Raw genomic sequence first — 17,043 nt, forward strand, 5'->3', positions numbered from 1 at the left:
TCAAAGAGGCCTACGTATTTTAATCGATTTCCAAATGGTTTAGACAATAAACAGTCAATTAGAGTTATACACGCACGACATACGAAGATATTCGTGATTTTCTTATTTTTTCACTTGTTTGACCCGACTTATTTTGCGTAGTACTTTCGTAGTATATAGTCGGTATACACCAGACCTCATAGTTATTCAGCGGTTTCTATACAATTGGATTTTACTGCTAATTTGAAAAAAATAATACTCTCTTCATGATAATTTGTCATTTTAGGAATTTATAATCGCTATATTTCACTCTAATAATATAAATATTCAGGTATATAAATGGTTAATCATCATACCTTTCTAATCATAGGTATATATTTACACACACATATATATATATATATATATATATATATATATATATATATATATATATATATATATATTTAACAATTATTTTCGTTGTTCCCATCTAATAAGAATGTTTGTCCAAATTTTATAATTAACTACATCATTGAGTAAGTAATAATCATTATTATTTCTAAGTACATAATCATTGAGTAAGTAATAATCAGTATTATTACTAAGTACATAATCATTATTTATTTTTATAAGTTGATTGATGATTACATTCACAACTACAATAATACTTTTTATGTTTATACATATACATGAATTTTGGTTTTGTATTTTATATCAAGAGATTAAAAGTTCTAAAACTGTAACTATCTTTATAATCATCTTAAATATTGCAATGTTTTTGTTGCATAGTTACTTTTGGCATCAATCAATCCGTAGTATAAGAGATAAATTTTAAAATATTATTTTCCCCTTAAAATAATACAGTTTTTTACTATTTTGATTGTTTATTTTCGTATGTACAAAAGTGATGATTTACGAGATTGCATTTTCTCCTTAAATAATATTATTGAATCAAATTCATTTAATGAGTACAAAAGTTAAAAATGGCATATAAAATGTTTGTTTAATACAATCATTCTTATCAATTATATTGTTCATAATGCCCGTTAAATAATAAATCACGTGTTTTATAAATCATAAGAAATTTACCCAAGGTTTTATGTGCACAGTGAAATTTATCTTATTTACATATGTAGAGCTTATCTACCAAACTTACATAATTTTGCAAGTTTCTTCATTTTTTCGAATATTCTTGTTAATCTTCGAAAAGTAAATATATATTTACAAAAAATATCCTAATACATTTATTTAGTTGAAATCAAAACTAAGGCATTCAAAAAACAAATGTCCATCAGTCTATTTATAAGTGAATTTTTACATACGTTTCTTTTCAGTCTAATCATGAAAGTGTGACTAGATACACACATACATTACACATAGTTAAAATCGTATGTAACCTTATACTTAAAAGTTATTCATTTCATACATAAGAAAAAATAATATTTTTAAAATAATTTTCAAAGGATTTTGTTACTTTTAATTAGCAAAAAGTTTACAGATTTTCACATTATCATGGATTTTTTTACGATCGTGTAATTGATGAATTCTTATTCAAATATTATCTTATTTAAATTCTTCACGATATTTCATTGTTTTTCATCGTGATTATATTGTTGATGAAATTATTTAATTATCCGTAATTTTCTAACGAAAAATTTAAATGAGATGCACCAAATACGACTGTGTTGCATACAATTCGACTGATACTGAACCATCATTTTTTTTAACTATTGTAGATACAGTATCTTATGATTCTTGAATAATATTAGATTCATTTATAAATAGTTGCTCGCCCTATTATTAGTATAACAAATGAGATTAAAAATAAGTTTCTTTCATAGGTGCATTGGTATGACAAAGATATTATTTTATTTAAGAAATTAAACTGTTAATGTTATACTTTAATAATTTAATCGAATGTAATAATTTCTATTAAAAATAGTGTAGGGTGCATGTCATATAAAGTAATTTCACGTACGCCTGAATAAAATTAAAAATGTTTATTAAAAAACATTAATGTGCTAGACCAAGTTATTTCTTTGAAATGTAGTCATACCTGTACAAATTATCTATTGTAAAATACATAATTAATATACATTTATGTATACACACATAAATATATGCATTTATACACATGTATATATTAATATCTAGATGCATTGTAAAATTGCGTAGGCTACGGTTTAAGCCATTACAGAACATAAAAATTTCACTTAATCAAGTACACTTTAGGCCAAGTATAAGGAATTTATGTTTTTTTAGTTTTCAAATTGTAATATTTACTTACTAATGATTGGGCGCACGGTGACCAACTTATAAAATAGTAAAAATTTGATTGATTGTTCTAAAACATTTGTAAAATTGTCCATCATTCAACTTTAGAGGGTCGCTTGTCCAGGGCTAACAAGATCTGAAGTTTCAACGCGTGCCTGGCGCAACCAGTCTTTGAGATTCCTTGTCCTTTCAATAAGATTCGGAGCCACAGACCCTTCGACAGTGCCTACACTAGTTGTATACCCGCTAGTTGGTCCATATTGAGCGATGATGTTTTGTGTAGCACTCGGAGGATGACCTGCAGTTAATTGAGATAGAATATTCGACTGGATATTAGGTGTACCGAAGGCCGCTGAAAAATAAGGAAAAAGATTTACAAATAATATTTGATCATTGCTTTAAAAAATGTACTTTTGTTAGAGCATACACGATTGTTTAAAGGCTTATTTTTGCGAACTTATAGAGCGGACTACGACGTTTTACGCAACATATTAGAAGTAAGCATATAATCGTAACAAACATATGGATAAATAATAATGTAGCTATATAACGTTTGAATTATCAATGTTTGAAACTTTATTGACTATAAATCTACAAAATTTTATCTATATCTCTTACAATATTTCATTCTTAAAACGATATCTTTGAAAAATTAATTTACTTCACAGTCTTTAAATGAATTTATTTTACGATTCAATTGGTAATTCATTCAACATTAATAAACATTGAAAAAGTGAAACAACATGTAGTATATATTTACTTACGGAAAAGCACTACATACTTTTGATCAAACAAAGAAAAAATCACAGCAAAGATTTTTAAATAATATGAAAAGTTTAGAAATAAGACAAATATCGCTACACAATTGATCATACATAATAGTTTGCTCTTAAATAAATAAGTTTTCTATAAAATACTTCTAAATATACAGTTCGTGTGCATGTTATTATAATCATGTAATTTCGAAAGTTTTCTATCGTGAAGTATAAAAAAGAATTCATGATCTAATAGTATACTAAAAAATACAAACAAATTTACTAGAATAAATAATTAACTACAATAGAGGTTGTATATCACTAAGTTTGAGCTATACTGCTAAATAATTTTACAAATATCAATATTATTTAGACTACAAATATTGATTATGCTTTTTTACTGCACTATCAATAGATTATGATTATATCTATTTATATATGTATATGAGTATAAATTAATTTTTACTTATACCATTAGTACTTTTCTGTAATGCGAAATCTAGAAACGATAGCTTAAAAAATATAGAATAAAAAATAGATTGTTAAAACTCTAACCTGATACAGTAGTAGGTTGGGTGGTCAGATGCTGGTAAGGAAACCATGATAAATCGGTGTACATCAGTGTTGGTGGTGGTGGTATGGTGTTGTCTTGTCGCTTGTTTAGAACACCCCAAATCTCACGGATTTCCGAGTTAAGGTTCTCCAGACTCGCTATGATTTCCGTCGATTCTTGATAATGACAGTATTTGTCTTAAATGTTTAGAGGAGATTTTTATACAAACGAATGACGTCTTGGACGCTTATTATTTTCATTTATAGTAATTATTCTCTATCAGACATGTATATATGCCATGTGCTTCTTTATGAAAAAATTGCTTAGAATCGCAAAAAGAGCTTTGAAAATATACCGATAAATGTATCCGTGCCCAAGTCGGTCGAACTAAAGCCGCTACTAGCGCTCGACATATCGCTTAACGTGACTTCGTCGCTCTTGTTGCCCGTTGTGGTAGCAGCAGCTGGTGTTGGTGACTTGTACTCGCTACGCTTAGCGTTGGCCACGCGTTCCAACGACTGCTCCAGATGGCGTAGATGGATTACTTTTTCACCCAATAGACTGCGGGTACGGTGCAAGCTCACCTCCATATCCGAAAGTTCACGTTCCTCCTAGTGAGTAAGACCGTTAAAATTCTATTTCAAGTCACGAATAAAACTTTGCATCTGAATAAAGCATGCTGTTAAAAATGTAATAACTATAGCAGACGTTGATGCTCGCAACGTTCATTTCGTCTTGGAGGAAATGAACGTGCTCAAATCGTACTTTTTATTTTTCTTTGCAAGACATTTTTTTGAAATAATAAGAATTAAGTTCATGGTTAATAATTAATGCAAGTAGATTATTACAAGGACTCTTTAACGCAACTCTATGAAAAAAAAAAAATTTAGATTGTTAATACCATGCTGAAACTGACATTTTTTCCTGATATTATTGAACGCTTATTCGATGCTCGTCGAGATGAGTGCTTTATTTTGTATAAAACTTAAAGGCCCTGCATACCTTGACTAGCTGCTCCAAAGTGGCTCTGGCGCTCCGTTGTTTCCAAGCCCTCTGTCTGCTCTGGAAAGCACTTCTTTGTTGCCTCAGTGCCTCTCGAGCCCTTTTCACGGAATCACGCTCGACGTGTATGCGGTGTCTGAAGAACTCAAGTTCCGATGAAACGTTGGTTGGGGCTGTAAAGGTTGAAAACCATCAGTCAATTTTCCTTCAATCTTCACATCACAAAATCGAAAAAATATATATATTTCGTATCATAAACTGCTTTATACAAATAATACGTTGTGCACCAAGGGTAAGATACCTTTTATTCATACGGAGATGTAAAAGGCTTGCTTCGGCTCTTCGGTGAGGTACACAATATATTATTTAACTTAAATTTTTATTGATGAAATACTTACATTTATCCTGGAAAGGATAGCGCACAGTGTATGCCGTTTCATTGCTTGGCAATTGATCACCAAGATCTTCAAGTTTTTCCAATTGCTTTCTAATATTTTCCACTGGATTATCAGTCATATTGTTGTTTATCTTATTGGCTCCAGTGCTAGGCTTTTTCGTAAAGCACTTCTTTTTTCTACTCATCATGAGTAAATTTGAGGTGGTTTCGCTACAGGTTGTCGTGTCATCAGACTCAAACTTTTGGGTCTTCTGTAGCGCAGTAGCCGCAGCCGCAGGTTGATTGGCTGCTTGTGTGGCAGCTGATGTAACAACGAGGCGTTGTTGCGGTTGCTGCTGCTGGAAATCCGATTGCTGATCCTTCAGCGCGTTTGAATTTTGGCGGGAAATCTCCTTGGGCTTCGAGTTCGAGATGGAATTTGTCTTCGTTAGCAGCGATCTGTGGTGTTTCGAGTTAAGGCCTATAGCCGTGTATTAGGACAAATAGTATGAAGATGAAAGAAGCACCGTCACGGTTTTATACTTTTCATTTTACTTTATATCTGCTAGAGAGTACTTTATTTTTAGAGGAAAAAATATAGGGCAATTCGAGATAAAAAGTTACGTGTTGATTCTACGATTAATGTACGTTCGAATGAATAGCACATTGTTTATACTACGTGTGCAAAGGTCGACTTATCATATGCTTTTTGACACAGCGTATGTAAAATTTTGTTTTACGCACGAGAAGCGTAAAAAAATAATTGATTTGCTTGAGCGAATATAGCTGCAGCAATACAACAGATGATAATAAATAAACTTATTGAAACTAATGATTTTAAGTTAAAAATTAGCGGTTTCGTTATAGTATAATTAATAACTATGTGGTATTTCAACGAATTCGTACACTTATAACCGTGAAAGTACCATGATCAACGATAAATGGCGGTGCATTAAAACACAAATACAATATAATATTATGATGAATTTAGTTCGAATCATTACATCTATATATGCATGCATGCATATTAATGATGAAACTGTGAGTATATACGTGCCACCTTTAGCATCAGTTCAACGTATTTGTCCTAATGTGCGAGAGATATCCCTACTCTCCGATTGATGATTTGGTTTTTTTATTTCGTATAATGTTTTCATAAATAAAGAGGATTTAGCGTTTTACATTAAAAATTGAAAAATAGTTTGTTTGTCTTAAAAATCGCACTGCTTTACAGAATCGTATCCTTTTATGATAAGCCTTTATATATGAAAACGTTTATTTTCTGCTCAAATACCTACTAAGATTTAGTCTTAAATTACCAAAACGTATATTTCAACGATAAACTTGAACTTGCTTAACCTAGCACATGCAACAAGGCAATATAGTCAGACATTGCTAATGAGGATGGTTTTGATGAATCATATCTTAATAAAAAAATAAATAATAGCATCAGAATAAAATGCTACCGTACATAATTTTCAACTTATATGCATACACTTTTACTATGCACAAAAAGTCTAACTATCAGTATATTTAAAAATACTTTAATATGAATACGAAGGTTCATGAGTCTCAGTCATATACTAATAAATAATAGTATTCACATGTGCTATACTTTAAGCGTTGGTAATTTTTTTGTCTTTAATGCTAATGTACTAAATAAAAGAAGAAAAATGACAAAAAAGTAGTTATTAAAATAAGACAAACTTTTGATCTGTGGATTCAGTTCTCTCAGTTCTTGTTCTAGTTGATGTCGACATTTCGGTTTCCGATGCTGTTGTATTTGCTTGTTCCTTGCGCCTATTTCTTTTCTCAATGGCTGCTCTCATATCTTTCTTTAATTTTAAATACTTTCCTTTCAAGGTGTTATATTTATCCTCGAGAAGTCGCTTTTCGCAGCGAATTTTCTCGAAATCTACGCTTTCTTGACGAACAGCCGAGTCATTGTGTTTCTTCATTTCGTTTTCGACGTCTTTTGAGTAGTCTGTACGAATTTCATCCAGCCGTTGTTTATAAACTTTGCGAGCGAGTCCTTCCTAAAACGTTTATAACAAAAATATAGCCAAATATATTTTCATAGATACATCATTACAACTTTTAGTAAAAATTATTTCTGCTGTGGAACCAAAAATATTTGTCGAAACTTTATTAAAAAAACTTGTTATAAATTAAAACTATCAATAATTACTTACGTCAACTCTGAAGTCTCTGAGAATATCTGCGAGACATTTTTCATGGTCCTCTGTAATTTTAGTGATTTTCTCTCTTTGTTGCGCTCTCAGATCAGCTCTCACGTTATCAAACTCTTTAGCAAGTTCCTTTCTGAAATCCTCAATTCTTTCATTGTGCTGCCGCGTGATTTCCATCTCAACTATTTTTGCCTGTTTATCATCATCCAAGCCTCTCTCGTGCTCGTTCTCTAATTTGGATATCTCCTGGGATCTGAGCTCCAAGAGTTCACGTTTCCGTTGATCCAATTCGCCTTTCAGATTTGACAGTATATCTTGTCGTTCTTTTTCATAGCATACTTCCAGCTCATTTCTTACCTTTTTAAGATTATCTGCCCTCACCTCACCCATGTCCTCGATGAGCTTCTTGATCTCGTGTTCTTCCTTGCTAGTCATTTCCTTTCTTAATTCTAAAAGTTTTTTTTGAATACTCGCTTCCAATGACTGCTTTTCTTTACTAAATTCTTTTTCCAGTTGATTTTTCACCGCCTCTAATTTGCTATCCAACTCTTGTTTGAAGATTCGTATCTCATTTTCGTTCTCCTTAATCATATTATTTTTTATTGCTTCCAAATTAGTCATAAGATTCTCAGATGATGGACTTTTAATACCTTCTTTAGACAGTTCCAAACTACGCAGCATTTTCGACGACCATGATTGATTTTCCGCTATTCTAGCCTCGTCTTCTGCAATTTTTTTGGCTCTCAATTCGGATTTTTTCATATTTTCCATCATAATCTCTTTGCTTTTACGCAGATCATCTAAAAAACTCGATCTAGATTCACTGCTTCTTGGTGTGGTCTTCTCAGAATCACTTTTTGAAATCAGATCGATGTTCTTAACGTTCTCAAATTTATTTGGAAGGAATTCTTCGTCATCAATGGATCGACTCTCTTGCTGTTGCATATGCTCTTTTTCAGAAACATTTTCTACGACGAATCGATTCCCAATGATTTTCGGGTTCTTAACATCGATATCGACTCTCTTTACAAAAGTTCTACTTGGTCCAAAGTCTGCTCCCCCTTGACGATTCAGAACTTGCTGAAGGGAAAAAACTGCAGCTGCACGCCTAGCCGCTATCACCGATGCGATCCCCCCAGTTCGTTCTTCCGGTCCACTACCTTCTGTATCTTCTTCGTCAGAATCACTGTCGTTAAATTTTGTTACAGCAGTCTGAATGGCTACTTTTTGTAAATCGAATCTAACGCTCTTGCGCTCTTCTTCAAATGGCCTTTCATCTAATTAGATTAATGAAACAAAAGAATGAAAAATACAAATATGAATAGATATAATTATCTTATATATTTTTAACTTTTAATAATTTAGAAAAGTCTATCTTTTGTTTAATATTTTGAAATTAGTAATAATTGACATGTGTTTATTTATAAAAAAATATATGAGACGACACAAGATTACGTAAACACAAGCAAAGTAATTTTATTTGTCGATGTAGACTGACATTAATATATATTGTCATGGTAAGGAAATATAAATTATTCACCTTACCCACCCAAAAACTTACCATCTTCAGCAGCTTTTTCTCTCAAAATAGATTTTAGCCTCTCGCCGGTGGAGGCACTCATGTCATCGAGGCTGCCCCCGCCGGGGACCACAAGATCGCTTCCTCCAGCAGCCTGAGGGTCTTCAAGAGGCCTTGTCTCATCGTGGCAGGGTGTCGTGTCTCTGCTCCTGTTGCTCTTAAGAAAAATCGACCCACCGCCGCTAAGCGTCAACTCCTTCGGAAGTTGCTGCTGCTGCACTTGAACAGGACTGCTCGCGGTTTCTCTGCTTGGCGTCAAAGGTGTTCGAGACTTTTGCTTGAGTGCACTGCTAGCAAGATTTTCGATGTCGATAATATTTTCATCCGAACTGAAGCGATTGCTCAGCTGACGCCAGTCTTCCTCGTATCGGGGGCTCAGGGACTCCGAGCGTTTCAATACATCCCTAAAATCCAGTTTCTTCTTGTCTGCAAATGATATAAGAGAGAGCACGTGATTTATTTTCTAATAAAACCGCGGGTGTGCATATGACTCATACATCCTGTAAAAAATTCATAGTTTCCTTATTATTTTCAATTCAAGTATAAAAAATGAAGCGACCCCACTTGATACTCATTTTAATGCGTGTTTGGGAAATATCTAATAAGAACTCACCGTTATCCATAAGCTTGGGACTTTCATAGAACTGGGGATCCTGAAAGCGTAAGTTTGTGTAGTCCCGCGAGGCCCGATCACTTGACAGTGAGGACCGTGCACTGCTCGAGTGCGGCTCCATATCCGAATCCCCGCTCTTCCAGCCTCTCGTCAGCCGGTCAAGCGAGCTCGGGGAACGACGAGGAAAGCCTGACGAGCTTTCGCTGCGATGCCTCTTTAGAGGCGCCAGTTTCATTGGGATCCGCGTTGTCGGTGATTTGAGTGGGCCTGGCACCGGAGGTGGCAGTCCGCTGGATACTGGTAGCTGCTGATAGTCCGGCTCAGCATCATCGGCTCCGATCTTCGAGTCTTCGTCTGCGAAAAAGGCTTTCTTACGAGCATTCCAGGCGGATTTGTTCCAAGTAGCACCGGTGCTTACTTAAATTTGTAGGTAAGTACGATAACGTAACAAGAATTTAAATTTAAAAAGGGCTGCAAGTAGGAGTTACGGATTAAGAAGCATAAATATTTCGTTAATTCATTGTCACTTCTTGATTCAAGTTTAGTAATTGTAACATTTTATGATTATTATTCTTTAAAAAATTAAGAAGAATTGAAATCCATTTTTTAGAAAACAGCAATTTTAATTACCACAATTAACGATCGTCAAATATAGTATACTTTTCCAGATTAAATTTTATCTATTATCAATTTTAAACAACTGTATCTTTTATTCATTTCGCGCTTGTGAGAAGTCACATTGAATTAGATTCAAAATAACTCTCTAACAGTAAGGATAATCAATATATTATTAGTTCATATAAATACACATTTCAATCAAATGTGCCAAAATTTAAAAAATAAATTAGGTTTTTAAATTTCCTTCGACTTCACGGTAAACCTTATAGTAAACTTACAATAGGTATATTAATAATATTTAATGTTTTTAAATAAATAAACAAATAATATAAACTGATCTTATGCATGTAATAATTTTTTTTAATTTCAAAAGAAAGAGATAAATTATGTAAATGAATTACGTAAAAAAATACTACAGATATCTTTGAAATATTGTTTCTTAGATTTACGAATTTTTAGAACAAAGAAGTTCCTTGCGTAATCAGCTATGAATTTTGAAACGAATAAGACAAATATTTATGCATTTAAAAATATTCTTTTGAGGTATATATTGTCAAACCTATAAAGTATAGGTTAGTATTCCAAGTACATTAGTCGAAAGTTTGACTGAAGAACTTTAAAGGATCATTAATATTAAATTGTCGACTAAGGATTTTGGTAAAGTGGAAAGAATTTTAATTCGAGAAGAAAAAGAACACGCCTTATGTTGCCTTGCTTAAACAGAATAATTTTATTCTATAACTTATTTGCAGAACAAGAAGAGAACTTCATGGTATTTACAACTACTATAGTTCAGGACAATTCTAGTTTTTAGCACCTTTAACAGTTATTTAAATAATAATAATAATAATGATAATCATAACAAGAGTAAAAATAATAATTCAATACTAATAATAATAATAATAATAATTAATAATAATGATAACAATGATAATTATTATAGTAGCGAATCGAGCTTTTGTGCATCGTAACATTTTAATAACTTTGTTATAATTTTTCGTATGTTCGAACACATAGTTGGCGTAAATTATTGTGTTCCACAAATCTATTTTTAAAATCGTCATTTTCACTAAACAATACTATAATAGAATCTGTTACACTCTGCAATCGTCGTTTCTTTTTAAGAAAGACTTTATCGACCGAGAAAAGAAGTGGAACTCATGGAAATTTATGAAGAAAATTAGATAGATTCTTTTATCACATAGTACTTATTTTGGCACATTTGTATGCATCGATTACTTTATGTCTGTGTAATTTTTAGTAACGCCACAATGCGCACTTATTCGCTAAAAATGCGTTACCCTCATTTTGTTTAAATTAAGTATACTATTCAAGAACAATAAAGTTTGTTGTGAGAGAAATTTCTCGAAAACTTTATGAATTTAACTTCATGATTGGTTCTCCCTTTATTTTCTGTTACATTAATATATCATTTCATGAATTCTAGCTTTTCAAATTTCATATGTATTTATATTATATTTTTTTGCTATCGCAGAAATGTTATATAAGCTCTTTCTCGTGAGTAAAAATAGAATAGTATACTCTTAAAGTCATCAACATTGTTTAAAATGTATTTAAATATTTAACAAATCTATTGCAAAATAATAAATGCTATAAAATATAAATTAGCAAAATTCAATTGTAATAGATCAATCATAATTATTACTTGGCACAATGTCTATAGAATATAGCAGTTTCTGGACGGTTTAATCGATCAAAATATTTTCATAAATAAGTGGATTGATATCCCCTACAAGAATTTTTTCCTTGGAAAAATAACACAATAGAGAGTGTTTGATTAATGTTAGCTTTGTCTTGCAATATAAAGAAAATTGAAAATGCAAAATTCAAAGATGAACTCATTGCTTTCTTATACGTGATTGAAATTAAAATAACGTCTCATTAAGGTAGGTATTCAGTGCGCTTAAGGTCAAAAACAATCGATAAATACGAAAAGAGGTGATTCCCTAGCGGAAGCCACCACAAAGTGTAGTTGCACCAATTCCTGGTTGATTGGACAAATCCGAGATAGGATTTTACGGGGTTTCGAAAACAATTGTGCGGTTGAGGGTAGGGCTAAGGGAGGTTGTGTGAAGCAAATGAAATTCAAACAAGCGTACCGACGCTAGCCCGACGTCGGTTACTGGCGCGAGCCTGCGCGACCAGGTCCTTGTAAACGGCATCCAGTGGATGCTCCCATGTGGTGACGTTGGTTGAGCGCTGGTAATAATAGAAGCTCTTGGCCGCATCATTGTAGACCGGTGTCCAGCCCTTGGGAAGGGCTGCCATAAGACCCTCGCGTGCCAAGTCCAGAAGATAGGGTTCGCTGTCCGGATCAATCCCCAAGCGGCGCGCGTAGTCTATCACCTCTGGAACAGCAAATGTACAAGGTAGCTGTGAGTGCGTTGATTTATTCACTCCAGTGAGAATATCGCAGGGAAAATAGCTTTATTTCCATAGAGAACATCGTTATAGTTTCAGAAAGTACGAGAGCTGCAGTAAGAACTTTTAATTGAAAGAAATGTAAAAACTAAATAAATTTATTCAAAAAGAATCTTTTTAAAGTGTTTTTAAAGAAATTATATTCTTCTGTTAATTAAGAAGTGAAAATTAAGCTATCGGACGAGGATAATTTTGAGACAACCTTCTTTGTATGTAAACAGTTCATCAATTTTCATTAAATAAATTATTTAAATTGAATTATAACGATCATGATGAAGTGGCATATTAAATGATAATATTGAAAAATGTGTCTTAGCTTTAATTTTGTAAAATCAATATATGAGCACATATTTCACGGCTATTTTAAATAGGACTATTCAGGTGTAAGTAACATAAAATTATTGAATTAATTTTCAGAAAGGTGGTCTAAAAATAAAATGTCGATCGTGATTCTTCTTGTCTGAAAATAAAGTATGCACAGAAATTTTTATAGAGACTTGAACCTTTTGTATTATAATCCATAAAAAAAAATAAAACCTGTGTTTCACTTATTTTAATCATAAATATTATCTACAATCAAAAACTTAATTTCTTCAATCGTTGTTAATGTAAAATAAACGCTGACAACGTAAAAACGTATAGTCAATATGTTTTCAGCCTATAGAAAGTACATCCACCCTTAGGCAATAGGTCAGTACAAAAATCCACACACCTTACTAAAGCCCCTAATGTACACCAGGTGCACCGTTTGCCTATGCTTAACTATCACTTATCAAGTTTGTAAATACAGTCTTTCAGCCCCGTGCATACACTAGACTTGAGATCATTTTTGGTTTCTATGCTTTCTTCTACTTTTTTTTATCAAGTGAAAAGGTAGAATGAAGCAAAGAGCCCATGTAATAATTCACAGGGCGCGTTTTACGTCTAAGAGTCGGCTTAAAAATTCCATCAACCCTAACGCTCGGTGGCTTTGACAGGTGCGGAAGTATCATGGGGGCGTAGAGCGTCAGCTGCGCTTGTCTCTGGCTACTGTTTCATCTTTTGCCTATTCACCTTTTTCAAGCCCGCGGTTTTCCGTTCCGCGCCAAAGTTAATTACTCGACTATCTTTATATACGTTTGCTCCGCAACAATATATAAAATAAATACACGGACGCGCGGTGACCTTTGCTATAGAGCATACCCAATTGAAAATTTCTCATACTTTTTAGCACTATTCTAAATTAAGGGAATTCAATTTTGAAAAAGTAGTATTTGCAATCAATGAATTGTTTGTATTCGACATTTAGAAAAAGCGGATGATCGTATTTATAACGTATTTTTTTCAATCACTAGATTTTTTCTTATCTTCGCTTGAATAATTCCCAGTAAATAAACTCACAAGACTCTTTGGGGGTCATAAAAACGCCCAACGTACGTGCCCTTTGCCTTCGAGCAGTTAGACAAAAATCCGAGGAAAAAAGTATCTCAGACGCATACATTCTTACATAAAACATCGTTTCCGAGGGACCCGGAAGCTCGACGGGCGAGCGCTGAGGGCGACAAACATTTTTGCCGCACTGCGGGCTCTATTGATTTTCCCTGTGCGCCGCGCGCACAAACCGCACGTACACGCAACCCTGAAGTGTGTGCATGTGTCCGTGTCTGTGTTCATGCATGCGTAGATGTATGCGCGAGTGCGACGACGTCGTTGTCGATGACATGACTGGTAAATAACAACAAGCTGGCCGCGTCACATTCGCACACATGGATCATCATCGATGGACTTGTTTTTGCCCGCTTCCGCGCAGGCGTAAGGACCTCCGATGCTTCCGCCTTTCTGCCTCTTTTTAGAGCAAGGTTGCCAATATCGATTCTAATATTTACAATGCAGGAAGGTCCTCATAACAACACTATAAACCCTACACGATGATTTTTGTCTTAGATTTTTTTTATCCAACGACTGTGCAATAATTTACAATTATCACAAAAAGGAGAGCTATGTGCGAAATTAATAACTTATGGATGAAGTTGTTTGTTGACATTGTTGTTAATTATATTCATTGAAAAAGACATTTATTGTCCAGAGGTAACGCACAGTGATTTGGACAAGCGAAATCAAAGTACATACATATGATTATTTATCAAGCAAGCAACAAGCGTCTGCTGAATAACAAATACATTAATGTACAATCATATCTATCCGGCCATTGAACCACATAAAGAGCGATTTGTTTAAATTTCACCTTGTTCACTATATTTTCGCAACTCTTGTTTAATCTACATTTCAAGGTCATAACCTTAGGCTTGCTATTGCGTTGTACCCGTTGCACATAGATGCAATCTGTTAAGGAAAAAGAAATTAAAACTTTTAATTAAAACCCAGGGTAAAAAAACACGCACATCATATTTCGTGTTCATTTCGATAATGACATGTATATATGTGTACATACGCCCGGATAAATGCGTGACAGTCGACAATTGCGAAAATCGTGTTAACATATTATTCTATCGCAATAATTGCGAAACTTTATCAAGATGGAATTTTTGATTTGAGTGAACCACCCATATTTGAAAATTTGGGAGCAACCCTGTTATCCTCAATCACATTAATATTACGTTAATATATATATATATATATATATATATATATATATATATATATATATATATATATATGTGTGTGTGTGTGTATGTGTGTGTGTGTGTGTATCAACGCACCTTTTTCCGAAGGTTGGGAGTTTTCATCGAAAACCTCCTTGCAAACAATAGTGGAAGCGCTGTCATGGGAGATGCTCATTCTTGATCGGTTGAACAAGCTCTAGGTTGGCTCAAAAGCACTGGGCACAACCAAACAATCGAACGATGAGCTCTCCTCTCCCACAGATTAACTATATATATCTACTGGCTGGGGAGTCGACCTCCGACCTCTTCTTTTTCCTTCTGCGAAATTATCCGTAGCACCTCAGTCATTTTGCCTATTGTCCAGCTGACGAGCTCTTCTTGTTTATTCTACTGTTCCTCTTTCTCTTCCCCTTCTCTGCTAGGTGTTTTCGCTTGCTCGGGAAGAGCAAGCGCGCCCACGCACGCGATGACGGTCAATGCTGCTGCTACGGAGCTTGCTCACTCAACTAGAGCGAAACTGCGCGAGAGCGCTCCACAGTAACCGAGCGGAGGGTAGAAAAAACGTTATCGCGCGCAGCAGGGCAACACGGTGGCAGCAGCAGGCAACTTGGGACCGCGCCAGCGCCGTGAGTGTCTGGCCGGGGAAGTCCTCACGCTGCTGGAAATGTCGATAGAACGGCAGGGGTGGATGTACGTTTCGAGTGCACCTTTGTGGCCGGGATGAGAGCTACTCGGTGAGGCAGACAGCTACCTTACCGACGGACAATCGATGGACAATTTAGATTTTTTGAATTTGACTAAATTGTTAAATGAATGGTCGTTGTGTTTTGTAAAAGAAATGTTCTTAGAAATTCTTATAAAATTAGTTTTGTATTGTAATAAGTACCGATCTGTGGTAAGCCAGAGAAATTCTTTATCTTTGATTGAAATGTCTCGCGTATACTGTTTTCTACATAAAATCGATAAGGCCACCGTGAAGTTCAGTGTAAATCTACGTAAAAAGCTACTTTGTAAAAATAGATGCACAACAAAATAAGACCTATTATTGTTAAAGTTATTTCAAGCCGACAATAAATAAAAATACCAAAATATTTCAATGAACTACGAAGTAATTTATACGAAGAAGTTCCGTCAAATTCTAACAGATGGCACCAACAGATAAAATTTTGTAAAAAATCGCTTTATCTGCTTTTACTCTAACGAAAAGCAGAATAGCCTCATTCAAATAACAAAAAAAAATATGAATAGATTTCTACTTGACTGATTTTGGCTCTATTACTTAGAAAACTAAATACTTTCTTCGAATGTGAAATAAATGAAATATTAATTTTCAAGCTCCTTGCTTATGTACAAATATTAATTCTAAGGTGAACTCAACTACATCAGCGAAACGTGCTTGTCGAACTCTAGTGATCACGAAATGACCTGGATACACATGCTGTATTACGATGTCTCAGCTTTTGTTTATTATTTTCTTTTTTCTCTTGTTTTTGAGTATACTTTACAGTCTTACAATTATAAGTAACTTTTTAAAGATTCTTGAAGAGACATTGATTGAACAGGCTTTATGGTTGAAGTATAAGCGGTTATGTTTGTATAAATAAACAAACAAACAAAAGCAGAAACACCTATCACCTTCGTCACCTATGTATAGAAACAGTCTTGAAATTTTTGATTTTAGATAGACTACAGATAATTACAGAATACATAATTAGTCATTGAATTTGTAAAAGCATGAAGAATTATTAGGGGTTATTAAGGGTGAGGGGAGAGGGATAGTTTGCACTATTTAACCTTGCGGTGTAACCCTTCTTTTGAATTTGGTCAATATGTACTTATACTCAAATGGTTTATCAACGATTTTTTTTTTCACATATTCCTATATATGTCAAGAAAATAATAATGTCGAGCAACAATCGCAGCTGCATACATTGCAAATCCAATTTACTGCCTACTTTTGCCATGAGCACATTTACTAAAGAATGAAGGGACAGTCACATCAAGACCGCAAGCTCGGTTCGTGACTTTTTGCTGCTTCATATTGTTAATATTTACGCGAGCGGTTCTTGTACTAACGA

The 17,043-nt window shown here is 33.9% G+C and overlaps 1 protein-coding gene across 4 annotated transcripts; it reads right to left on the reverse strand.

Moving 5' to 3' along the window:
- Window positions 1-1,946: 1,946 nt before the first annotated feature.
- On the reverse strand, window positions 1,947-16,534 carry LOC100114489 (centrosomal protein of 164 kDa). Of its 4 annotated transcripts, none has more exons than XM_032596088.1 (12): window positions 16,344-16,534; window positions 15,062-15,716; window positions 12,041-12,289; window positions 9,303-9,656; window positions 8,672-9,115; window positions 7,114-8,387; window positions 6,629-6,957; window positions 4,944-5,380; window positions 4,546-4,718; window positions 3,899-4,154; window positions 3,546-3,719; window positions 1,947-2,587 (listed from the first exon to the last, which is right to left on the reverse strand). In XM_032596088.1, exons 2-12 carry the CDS (start codon window positions 15,138-15,140, stop codon window positions 2,340-2,342), a joined length of 4,017 nt encoding a protein of 1,338 aa, XP_032451979.1. In that variant the 5' UTR covers window positions 15,141-15,716; window positions 16,344-16,534; the 3' UTR covers window positions 1,947-2,339. The 4 variants fall into 4 exon arrangements, with proteins under 4 accessions (XP_032451979.1, XP_016836740.1, XP_016836736.1 ...); XM_016981251.3 differs by having other exon boundaries at window positions 8,660-9,115; XM_016981247.3 differs by having other exon boundaries at window positions 3,546-3,740; window positions 8,660-9,115.
- Between the last annotated feature and the right edge of the window lie 509 nt (window positions 16,535-17,043).

This window comes from Nasonia vitripennis, chromosome 1, assembly GCF_009193385.2.
Source record: "Nasonia vitripennis strain AsymCx chromosome 1, Nvit_psr_1.1, whole genome shotgun sequence".
NCBI lineage: Eukaryota > Metazoa > Arthropoda > Insecta > Hymenoptera > Pteromalidae > Nasonia > Nasonia vitripennis.